Source organism: Aphis gossypii, chromosome 2, assembly GCF_020184175.1.
Source record: "Aphis gossypii isolate Hap1 chromosome 2, ASM2018417v2, whole genome shotgun sequence".
Lineage (NCBI taxonomy): Eukaryota > Metazoa > Arthropoda > Insecta > Hemiptera > Aphididae > Aphis > Aphis gossypii.
In genome coordinates, this window is record NC_065531.1 from 78,403,136 (window position 1) to 78,416,461 (window position 13,326).

A 13,326-nucleotide genomic window follows, 5' to 3' on the forward strand; every position below is an offset into this window, starting at 1 on the left:
GCATTTGTTGTCCTGATTAACTCTGATGATTTAGCTGCCCAAAACTTTGGTGAGAACATACTTTCGTCGGATATATAGTTATCAGTTAAATAATCGCAGAACTTTTGTAGTTTTTCATTTTCAGGGCAGTCACTTATTAAATCTTCTACAAAACAATCACCTACTTCTTCAGGATTTAAAAATAGTAAACCAAACGTGTAGTGTATCCACTTACCGACATCTGAAGACTGGTCTTTATAGTGTGTAGCCAAACCAAATTGTTGCACATTTCTCCACCATGATTGGGTTAAATGAAACCTACATACAATTATTTCCTTATTTGGCCAAACAATTTTTATTGCTTTATGTATCGCATATTCAAAATCAACCACACATTTTAACGGCGATAAACGTAATCCAAGACTATTACATTTTTCGGTGATTTTTTTAAACACAAATGCATATGTATGTTTCGATTTATCAACTAATAGACAAAAACTAATGGTAGGTACATAATGGCCATTTTTATATCCATGAATAGTGAACATTTGTTCAAAAAATCTTGCAGAATATTTAAACGTGCCATCGACGTATACTTTTTCAACATTGCTCAAGAAATGTAAATTTTTTTCACAGGAAAATATTATAACATTTTTATTTTCATCGTTATTCAATAAAAAATTTTCACCTCTTGTAGTGTTCATTTCAGTTGCGTTAATATACTGATGAACTTCATTTATATCAGTAGGGTTAGGAGGGAGGACTTTTGCATGAGATTTATACATATTGTTCCTTAACCTTTTTATATCAACTACGTTTAAATATGATGATGCGTCGTTTTGAGCAATTTCTTTTAATATTATTTTTTTCGGTCTTGTGTGGAGATCTTCTAAAGATTTTCGTTTACTTGCTGTGTTTTTATTTGGCGATTAATATTCGATTTATCATATTCATTACGATTGTGTTCTCCGACTGCTGAAATAAAAGCATCATTTTTATCTGTATATAATTTTGCATCACACGTTCTTGTTACACATCTCCAACGGGTAGAGTAGTCTTTTTTATTAGTCGATCCAAAATTGTACTTAAAATTATTATAAAGAACCATACGAGCACCTCTTTTACTTTCTAAAAATTCCATTTTTATAAAATTTAATTACTATAATCACGAGAAAAATCACAATCACACTATTCGGCACAAAAGTGAACGACATACTAAAATTAAAGCTGTTATGATTGTTACATATCGATATCAAATTTATTTAATTATATTATATATATATATAAATATATTATGTTATATCAAATATATTTGTAATCTAAATATTGTTATTGGCCTGGCCGGTCTAGTGCACCGAAGGGTTTTTGATTGTTATTAATATAGTCAGTCGAAAAAGTGTATAAAGGTGCCGACATCTCTATCGAAATATATAGTTTAAAACACTTTAATAAATTTTATAATTACTTATAAGTCATAATTAATATGAATATTTGTATTATTTTACAACAACAAAACAAACTATTTATTTAAGTTATAACCTGATCAAATTACTTATTAGTTATTTTACATCGATGACACTATTTTAAATACTTCTTAAATTATTGTTAATTATTATTAATAATTATATATTTTTCTATTTTTTTATTTGATTATTATATGATTTTTTTAAAATTATTGTTAATTATTATTAATAATTTTCTATTTTTCTATTTTTTATTTGATTATTATATGATTTTTTTTAAAATTATTGTTAATTATTATTAATAATTATATATTTTTCTATTTTTTTATTTGATTATTATATGATTTTTTTAAAATTATTAATTTTGAGACAGTGGTTTCCAAAATGTAAAACGTGAAACCGTGGGCGAAAAGAATACAATTATTTTTAGGCGAAAAGAGGAAACTGTTTTTTCATTTTTGGTCGAAAAGAGGACGTGGGCAAAAAGAGGAAGGTCATTTTTGGGCGAAAGGAGTTCCACCCACATAGGGGTTAGCAAAATATATTATTATACAGAATAAGCGGTAAAGACTACATAGAATATTATTGCAATTGTCATGATATCAATATAACTACATATATTATAATTTATAATATAATAATGCTAGTATATAAGTAATATTAAATATCATATTCTCACAGGTCACAGTTACATTATTTGCATTAGAATAATCTTAAAAGGATGTGAACTGCCCTTTACAAATATACTATATAGTAATAGTATTATATAAATTATAATTTTTTTTTATAATAATAAATTATCGTATTATTATATTATATACATAGTTTATTTGTAAAGGGTGGTCACATCCTTATAAGATTATTTTAATGTAAATTGTGTAACTGTGACTTGTGATAATATACTATAACTATACTAACATTATTATATTGTAATATAATATTATGTTATATTGGTATCATGACAATTTCAATATTATACTATTTATTTTGTTATATTTTAATCAAATATCTAGTCTAATTAAATATTAAATTATAGGTAGAATTAAGATAATATTTTAGGTATTTATCATTTTTTTTATGACGTCGTTAAAAAAAAGTTTTTTGTGGATTTAATTTGTATTTACATTTTTTGTATAATTGAATGCCATTGATTTAATGAACTCATACCGACTTAACTCTCCTCTATTGTACTTTTTTATTGTTTCTTCGTTTTTTAATTGGCGTTCTCTTACTTGTCTATCTTTAGGAAAGTGTTGTAAGTGGATTCTATTTAATTTAATATAAACATCAGTTTGGATTTCTTGTACCACAGTCAACCACATATGAATTGGTGGAGAATTACTATAAAAACTTTTGTTAAAAAATGAGTGAAAGGACTCGCATGCATTTGTTGTCCTGATTAACTCTGATGATTTAGCTGCCCAAAACTTTAGTGGGAACATACTTTCGTCGGATATATAGTTATCAGTTAAATAATCACAGAACTTTTGTAGTTTTTCATTTTCAGGGCAGTCACTCATTAAATCTTCTACAAAACAATCACCTACTTCTTCAGGGTTTAAAAATAGTAAACCAAATGTGTAGTGTATCCACTTACCGACATCTGAAGACTGGTCTTTATAGTGTGTAGCCAAACCAAATTGTTGCACATTTCTCGACCATGATTGGGTTAAATGAAACCTACATCCAATTATTTCCGTATTTGGCCAAACAATTTTTATTGCTTTATGTATCGCATATTCAAAATCAACCACACATTTTAACGGCGATAAACGTAATCCAAGACTATTACATTTTTCGGTGATTTTTTTAAACACAAATGCATATGTATGTTTCGATTTATCAACTAATAGACAAAAAACTAATGGTACATAATGGCCATTTTTATATCCATGAATAGTGAACATTTGTTCAAAAAATCTTGCAGAATATTTAAACGTGCCATCGACGTATACGTTTTCAACATTGCTCAAGAAATGTAAATTTTTTTCACAGGAAAATATTATAACATTTTTATTTTCATCGTTATTCAATAAAAAATGTTCACCTCTTGTAGTGTTCATTTCAGTTGCGTTAATATACTGATGAACTTCATTTATATCAGTAGGGTTAGGAGGGAGGACTTATGCACGAGATTTATACATATTGTTCCTTAACCTTTTTATATCAACTACGTTTAAATATGATGATGCGTCGTTTTGAGCAATTTCTTTTAATATTATTTTTTTCGGTCTTGTGTGGAGATCTTCTAAAGATTTTCGTTTACTTGCTGTGTTTTTATTTGGCGATTAATATTCGATTTATCATATTCATTACGATTGTGTTCTCCGACTGCTGAAATAAAAGCATCATTTTTATCTGTATATAATTTTGCATCACACGTTCTTGTTACACATCTCCAACGGGTAGAGTAGTCTTTTTTATTAGTCGATCCAAAATTGTACTTAAAATTATTATAAAGAACCATACGAGCACCTCTTTTACTTTCTAAAAATTCCATTTTTATAAAATTTAATTACTATAATCACGAGAAAAATCACAATCACACTATTCGGCACAAAAGTGAACGACATACTAAAATTAAAGCTGTTATGATTGTTACATATCGATATCAAATTTATTTAATTATATATATATATATATATATATATATATATATATAAATATATTATGTTATATCAAATATATTTGTAATCTAAATATTGTTATTGGCCTGGCCGGTCTAATGCACCGAAGGGTTTTTGATTGTTATTACTTATTAATATAGTCAGTCGAGAAAGTGTATAAAGGTGCCGACTACTCTATCGAAATATATAGTTTAAAACACTTTAATAAACATTATAATTACTTATAAGTTATAAGTCATAATTAATATGAATATTTGTAATATTTTACAACAACAAAACAAACTATTTATTTAAGTTATAACCTGATCAAATTATACTTATTAGTTATTTTACATCGATGACACTATTTTAAATACTTATACACTTCTTAAATTATTGTTAACTATTATTAATAATTATATATTTTTCTATTTTTTATTTGATTATTATATGATTTTTTTAAAATTATTGTTAATTATTGTTAATAATTATATATTTTTCTATTTTTTTATTTGATTATTATATGATTTTTTTAAAATTATTAATTTTAAGACAGTGGTTTCCAAAATTTAAAACGTGAAACCGTGGGCGAAAAGAATGCAATTATTTTTAGGCGAAAAGAGGAAACTGTTTTTTCATTTTTGGTCGAAAAGAGGACGTGGGCAAAAAGAGGAAGGTCAATTTTGGGCGAAAGGAGTTCCACCCACATAGGGGTTAGCAAAATATATTATTATACAGAATAAGCGGTAAAGACTACATAGAATATTATTGCAATTGTCATGATATCAATATAACTACATATATTATAATTTATAATATAATAATGCTAGTATATAAGTAATATTAAATATCATATTCTCACAGGTCACAGTTACATTATTTGCATTAGAATAATCTTAAAAGGATGTGAACTGCCCTTTACAAATATATACTATATAGTAATAGTATTATATTAAATTATAATTTTTTTTAATGATATTATCGTATTATTATATTATATATATAGTTTATTTGTAAAGGGTGGTCACATCCTTATAAGATTATTTTAATGTAAATTGTGTAACTGTGGCTTGTGATAATATACTATACTAACATCATTATATTGTATTATACTATTATGTTATATTGGTATCATGACAATTTCAATACTATACTATTTATTTTGTTATATTTTAATCAAATATCTAGTCTAATTAAATATTAAATTATAAGTAGAATTAAGATAATATTTTCATTTTAAAGTCACAATTACACTATTTACATTAAAATAATCTTATAAGGATGTGAACTGCCCTTTACAAATATACTATATATATATACCTAATTATTTTTTTATAATATTATCGTATTATTATACTATATATATAGTTTATTTGTAAAGGGCGGTATACATCCTTGTAGAATTATTTTAATGTAAATAGTGTAGCTGTAACTTGTGATAATATACTATACTAACATCATTATATTGTATTATACTATTATGTTATATTGGTATCATGACAATTCCAATACTATACTATTAAAATTGTTATATTTTAATCAAATACTTAGTCCATTATTAAATATTAAATTTTAGGTAGCATTATAAATATTATCATTGAATATGGAAATAAGAAAGGTACAAAGTATCAAGATAAAATATAATACTCACATCAATGTGATATTTACACTAAAACAATATTTAATTGTATTAACAATTGTAAAAAAAAAAAGCGGGTAAGTGGGTACCGCTCTGCTGTACATTAGGTGCCATGTGGATCACTATAATATATTATAGGAGTGTTAAATTTGAATCCAACAATAGTTATCATTGTACACAAAAAACCATTCTGAACGAAGATGATTTGTCAGCCTAGCTTATAATTTCCAGTGGTTGGTGAAAAAGGTGGTTTATGTTTTAATGGCCTGAATACACCAAAATTTAATTTTTTTTATAATTATTGTAAGCTACACTTTTGAAAAATCTTGTATTAAATTTTCAACTCTTAGCTACTTATGTACATTTTTTATGAATTATACCTACAAAATAATTTGCAAATATTCATGACAAATTTTTGTGAAAATTCAAACTTCAAATGCTAATAAAAAAAAATTGTGCCTATATATTCTTATAATTTTTAAATCACTATAAGAGTAACTTATGAGAAACTTTGTATTAAATTTTCAAGTATTTTTATTGGGCCAAAAAATTTTATCGACACTTCAAAAAAAAAATTTCAGAAAAATTGGAAATTTCAGTTGTCTATAAATAGCTCAAAAAAAGTCAAAATATTTTTAAAATTAAATTATGTAAAGAAAATGCCAATCTAATACCTGGTGAAATTTTCAAGTATCTATGACTTATATTTTTTGAATAATAACAAATATTTAAAATCGTTTAAGAATAAATCGTTATTGTTACGATATTTCGTAAAAATTTAAAATTCAAAGGCACTTAAAATTTTTCCTATAATGATGCTTCGAGTTTTCTCTACAGATAATTGAAGGAAAACTTATAAAAAACTTAGTGTTGTATTTTTAATTCTTAGTTATTAACAAAAAAAAATTTATGATTTTTCAACTTCAAAATTACTTGTAAATTTTCGCGTTTTCGACAGATTTCGTAAAAATTTTAACTATAAACGCTTATAAAAAAAATTGTGACTATCGATTTTTAATTTTTTTTAGCTACCATAAGAAAAACTTGTAAAAAATCTTGTATTAAATTTTCAAGTTCTTTTGATAATCCAAAATTTTTTTATCGACACTTCAAAAAAATAATCTCATAAAAATCAAAAATTTCAGTGGTCTTTAAGTAACTCAAAAAAAGTCAAAATTTCTTGAAAATTTAACTGTATATAGGTAACACTAACATAAACATTTTGTAAAAAGTTTAAAATATTTACAGTGATTAGTTTTTGAATTACAACCATATAAAAAAATCAATTTAGTCGAAAACTGGTTTTGCGTAAAAATTCCCGTTTTTCCGTCACTTTTTTTGAAAACTGTTGGAAAATATTTACTTTTGACCTCTATAATGCACCAAGGATATTCACTTTTCCATCGGAAACCACCTCCAAAGTTTGAAATTGAAGCATTATTTCGACTAGTTATGCTTTACACAGACAAAAAAAAAACACACACATCATTATAAAATCAATACACTATCATCACTTCGTTCAGAATCTAAAAATATTTTCAATAAAATATATATAACAGACTAGAGACGGTCATGCTTATTTGACATTTAGATTTTTGGACACATTATAATATGCATCAATGATTATTCCCCAACACATGAAAAATACTTTCTAGTTCACTATATGTCTATATGTATATCACACTATTTAACAAACATATAGATTATCCTAAATACATAAATCCCAAAATATGTAAGTAGGTAGATACACCTACCTAAGAAAGTAAGAACCATAGTCAAACTCCACGACAAACGACAATATCACATGTGCAAATCTTCAAGTTTATAATGTTACTATCTACTTATATTATAATATTATATTCAATAAACACTCCATTTATCATTCATCTGAACTCCAAAGCCCATATTATGTTCGAGATAATCGAAGAAATTCGAGTAACTATATTAAAAAAAATGTAAGCAAAATATATCATTATACAGAATAAGCGGTAAAGACTACATGGAATATTATTGCAATTGCCATGATACCAATATAACTACATATATTATAATTTATAATATAATAATACTAGTATATAAGTAATATTAAATATCATATTCTCACAAGTCACAGTTACACTATTTACATTAAAATAATCTTATAAGGATGTGAACTGCCCTTTACAAATATACTATATATAATAATATATAATTATTTTTTTATAATACTATCGTATTATTATATTATACATATAGTTTATTTGTAAAGGGCGGTACACATCCTTGTAAGATTATTTTAATGTAAATAGTGTAGCTGTAACTATTGTGATAATACAATATACTAGCATTATTATATTATAATATAATATATGTTACATTGGTATCATGACAATTTCAATACTATACTATTTATTTTGTTATATTTTAATCAAATACCTAGTCTAATTAAATATTAAATTATTGGTAGAATTATAAAATATCATTATTGAATAAGGAAATAAGAAAGGTACAAAGTATCAAGATAAAATATAATTCATACCAATGTAATATTTACACTATGATTAATTAACAATTGTAAAAATTGTTTTCAATAAATAAATGACAGACTAGGGACGATTTGAGCTTCGGAAAATAGTATAAATATCCCACCAAACAGATCATCGGTCAGAACGTTTTTAGTATCCACTCGCGTATACATCGGTCCCTGGTTCGCGCACTCCTGTCATTTCGGTAGGCCATACTTGGCTGTAAGTTCAAATCGTTTCTACGTCAGTGTCAATAATTTTTATTAAACAAAAAAGTTTTAATTTATTACGAGTATATAATTTCCATTCTTTATTTCTGAAACTCAACAGTCAGTTCCTACATTGCAGAACAAGTAAAGCATTTGGAAGTTCACGACAGGTAAGAAGTTATATCATCAAATCATACGTCTCTACCAGTGAATTTAAAATCAGCTATATATAACATGATTAGTAAGGTTTGATCTATTGAGGAATTATTTTTTTATAGTAATTTACGAACCCCTTGATAATAATTCCTCCAGAAGAAGAAGGGCTGCATCCGAGTTGGATCTTAAATTTAAAATTACTACTCTAGTTGGGTCCCGAATTATTTTAGGTACTACACTAGTTGAGTCTCGAATTTTTATAGGTACTACACTAGTTGGGTCCTGAATTATTTTAGGTATAACACAAGTTCATGAATATTTTTTGGTAAGTACTACACTATATTAACCTTTTCCTTCCCATTTTAACTGATTTAGAACTGTCTTTGATCTATTTAGACCACAGGTCCACATTTTTTAACAATTGTATAATTTATATTAGGTATAATACTTTTGTGGATTTTACTAAAAGATAAATAATTTATAACTAACAATATGACTAATAAAATCTCAGAAATAATAAATCGATTCGATTTTGTAAAATTAATGTCTTATACATTTTTACCAACACAAAATTCCTTTTTTTTAAAATATTATTTTATTTTTATTAAATCTCATTTACTTTTAAATTTAACGAAATTATATAAATATAATTGTAAAATATTTTCATTACAGTAACTAACATTCCAATACTATTATATAAATTAAACAATTTAAAAAAAATGTTGTCTTTTGGTCTAAATACTCTAAATAGATTATAGATAGTACTAAGTCTGTTAAAATGTGAAGGAAGATTTTAGTATAGTGTAGTACTTACTAAAATATATTCAGGAACTAATGTAATACCTAAAATAATTCAGAATCCAACTAGTGTAGTACCTATAAAAATCCAGGACCGAACTAGTGTAGTACCTATAAAAATCCGGACCCAACTAGTACACTACCTGCGATTAACCTCTAGATTCGGGACCCAACTCGGATGCGTCAAGAAGAAGGTATAATAAATAATATATTAAGTTAACTATTTGTTTTCCTTCTTACCGTTACCTAAATTTAATTTTAATACTAAGTGGCACCCAACGTGGGGATCGGCGCTCGAACCCACGACCCCGAAATAGTGTCGTGCTCTACCTACTGAGCTAGCCGAGTTTCCGAGTTTTGTGCAGTCGTTTTATCGACCGATTGCTTTTTTCTCAAATCACATTCCAAACATCGATCGATCATTCGTTTGCATAACGTTTGCATAACGCCGCACGCGCAGACTTATTCAATCCTGATCCTGTGATTAACATAAAAACCAAAAGATACATGGTGCATTTTTTCATGGCTGAGAAGTTATTAAAATTATATTTAATTTTTCGAAAGAAATCTGAAAAAACACAATGACATCAATTCACGTTAGCTACTAGATCATTAATGATTTTGAGGTACGGTTTCCTTGTAGCGTCAAGACGCGACGTCTGACGCAGAGACCCTATAGATTAATATGTATTCTGTGTATGACTGGTTTCGCTATTCGCGTTTGACGCGGCGTCCGGAGTCAGTACAGACTGGTGTCCGGATTAGTGTTGCGTCAAGACACCTGGATTCAATATGCCAATCAAAAAATTTCCACTTAACCCAACAGAGGACGAAATTTTGATTTCACTCGCGGAATATAATTAAGTTATATTCGATAGTGCTTATAAAAAGCATAAAGATAATTCTTAAGGTTAATATTTGGAAAAATATATCTGAAGAAGTAGGAAGATCAAGACGTAGTTATTGAAAATATAATAATAAAATATAATAAGTATTTATAATGTATAAAAGTGATTTACAGGCAAACTTTATTTTAATATTAATTATTTATTCTATGTTCTTACTCCACCTATTATATAGATGATAACTGTAAAAAAACGCTGGGAGAATATTTGAGACACGCACATACAGCAAAAGAAGAAAATTCTGACAGGATCAGAAGCTCTATATAAAAAAACAGATGTACAATGGATTTATCATTTTTTAACAACGTTGAGGACGAAAGAAGGTATGATGATACTTATATTACATTCTAAAGTTGATTCATAATATAGTTTATGTATACTCAAAAGGCTAAAATTACTAAGCTAATTAACAACAAAAAATAATATACATAATACAGATATATTTATTATCATATAATTATAAATATATTTGAACTATTTTTTCTTTAGTACTATAACAAATATGGACATAACTAATATCGATACTTCAAGTTCATCTACTACTGATGATATTAGATCTGAAGATGACGAAGAAAACTTACAAGACAACGAAAAGCAAGAACAAACAAAAAATCCCATGTCCAATTTGCCATCAAGTTCATATGCAAGGAAACGTAGTCGGCCAAAAGAAGATACGATTTCTGTTGTTTTGGTCAAACGTTTAAAGAAAATGAATGATACATTGTTAAGTATCCTACAAAAACAAAATAAATTATTGGCAAAAAATATGAAGACCGTGTGGGAAGAGGATGATGTTGATGACGTTGATGTGTTTTACAAAAGTATTGCAATGCAAGTTAAAAAAATGTCACCGCAAGAGATCAATCAATCTAAACTTAATACACTTACTGGGGTCATCTCTGCAACAGGTGACAAATTTTCAACTCTTCAAACGGCTCAAACACTACCTAATCAACAACCATCAAATTACAACAATAAGTATCAATGTCAACTGAATTCATCAGCTGATCCATATTATAATACCTCAACATCATCACGCGGGTTTTTGCCGTTCAGGTTCAATTATGATGACACGTCTAATATTTAAGTATTTAAGGTTTGCAATATTTTTTTTAATTTTTAATAGTTGGGGTTTATTATAAGTTTGGGCATACCAAGGTTTCTAGATATTTATAATGTTAAGTTTTTTTGTTATATTTTAAAATTCACTCTTAATCCAATTGTTTGTTTATAATAATATTATTTGAAATTATCAAATCAAATACGTTTAAATATTTAATATAGAAATGAGAATTAACATCAAACAAAATAGTATATTTAGATTATTTATAATAAGAATCGTTTATAATAATAAAACACATTTTTTGCGGTTAAACACAAAAATATTTATTAATTACTATGAAACTATGGAACTATATCACTCTTAATTATTAAATTTTATGTTTGCCACGTTACAGCTCTTTTTTTAACAAAATACTCTTTAAAAATGTCTCACACTGCGATGCCTTCTGTACTTAAAAATCCACTTTCATCACTTTCATTGGCCAATGACGTCATGTTAGCACTAGGAGATTTTCTTCTGAATCAGGTTGATAAAATATCTTTCCATTTTTTCTAAATATGCGTTTCGTAACATATTATGTAAATAATAGATGCTACGATTATCAAGTAATCACACGTCGTTTTATTTATATTAATGGGATGAAAAAATACACTGAATACTTTATTTAATAATCCGAAAGCATCCTCTGTAACTAGTCGAGCACGGCTGAGTCGATAACTGAATATTGTTTTTTTACTGTCTCCTTTGGCTGATTTTTGCGAAAATAGTCTTAAAATATGTTTGTATAGTCTGAAAGCTTGATAACCAAGTATGACGTGTGGAACTTTTATATCAATTTAGGAAGTGCACAATCCGCAGGGAATCCAAATGTACAATTCAATATTTGTTGCCCTATATACTTGATTTCAAAAAATGCCACATTCTCCTTCTCTCCCAAACGATCCGATATCAATAACTATGAATTTATAGTTGCGTCCACCATAGTCAACAATACGACAAAAAAATATTCTTTATAATTAAAGAACAGAGAACCTGAATTACTTGGACATTGGATTCTAACATGTTTTCCGTCAATTTCCAGTACACAATTAAGAAAGTTCCACTTTTGATAAAATTCATCTGCTTTAGTCTTTAAGTCAACTTTACTGGGATCAGCAAAAATATTGGCATTCATTTTTGTATCATAACTGCAAAAGTTTCTCACACTAGGTATAATGCTAATATAGTTGTGAGAAATTCGAAAAGTAAATGCCAATGATCGAAAAGGTTCTCCTGTTGATAGGTGCCTTAAAAATAATAAGACATTTTAATAAATAACTGGTATACTTACAAAAATAACCAAGACAATTTACATTTAATTAAATTAATTTTAATTAATTAAAATGTTTTTAGTACAATTTTTTTTTAAAAGTAATTAATATTTAAATATTTTAGGTTCTGGGCAGAGCAATGAGTGTAATGATATATTATATTTTTCATTACCTTTTGAAGCAGTAATTGACAATTTTAGTTATTTTTGTAAGGTACTTAATAATATTATTCGTAGGTCTTTGAAGCGTTTTAAGTACAATATTTAATTTTATACATAAAATGATATTTTTAAATGCGATATTTTTAGAAAAAATAATTCAACCTACTGTATTACTAATAGGAAAATAAATTACTTTAATAAGAATAACTAAGGCTGTGAATTTAATGCACTAAAAAACCTTAAAAATGTATTAAAAATATAAAAAAGAATGTGAGCCACCCTTTACAAATAAACTATATATATTTATATTGTGATATTTTAATCAAATATTAAACTACTTATATATAGGTAGCGATAGAAATATTATCATTGAGTATGTAAATAACAAAGGTACAAAGTATCAAGATAAAATATAATTCATACCAATATAATATTTACACTAAAACAATATTTAATTGTATTAACGATTGTAAAAAATATGTTGAATAAAATATATGTATATAACAGACTAGAGACGATTTGAGCTCCGAAAA

General features: G+C 26.4%; 1 protein-coding gene across 1 annotated transcript; it reads left to right on the plus strand.

The window, feature by feature from the left end:
- The first annotated feature begins 7,981 nt into the window (after window positions 1-7,981).
- LOC114129998 (uncharacterized) lies at window positions 7,982-12,178 on the plus strand. The gene is made up of 3 exons (XM_027994870.2): window positions 7,982-8,570; window positions 10,435-10,582; window positions 10,749-12,178. Exons 2-3 carry the CDS (start codon window positions 10,542-10,544, stop codon window positions 11,344-11,346), a joined length of 639 nt encoding a protein of 212 aa, XP_027850671.1. The 5' UTR covers window positions 7,982-8,570; window positions 10,435-10,541; the 3' UTR covers window positions 11,347-12,178.
- The last annotated feature ends 1,148 nt before the right edge of the window (window positions 12,179-13,326 follow it).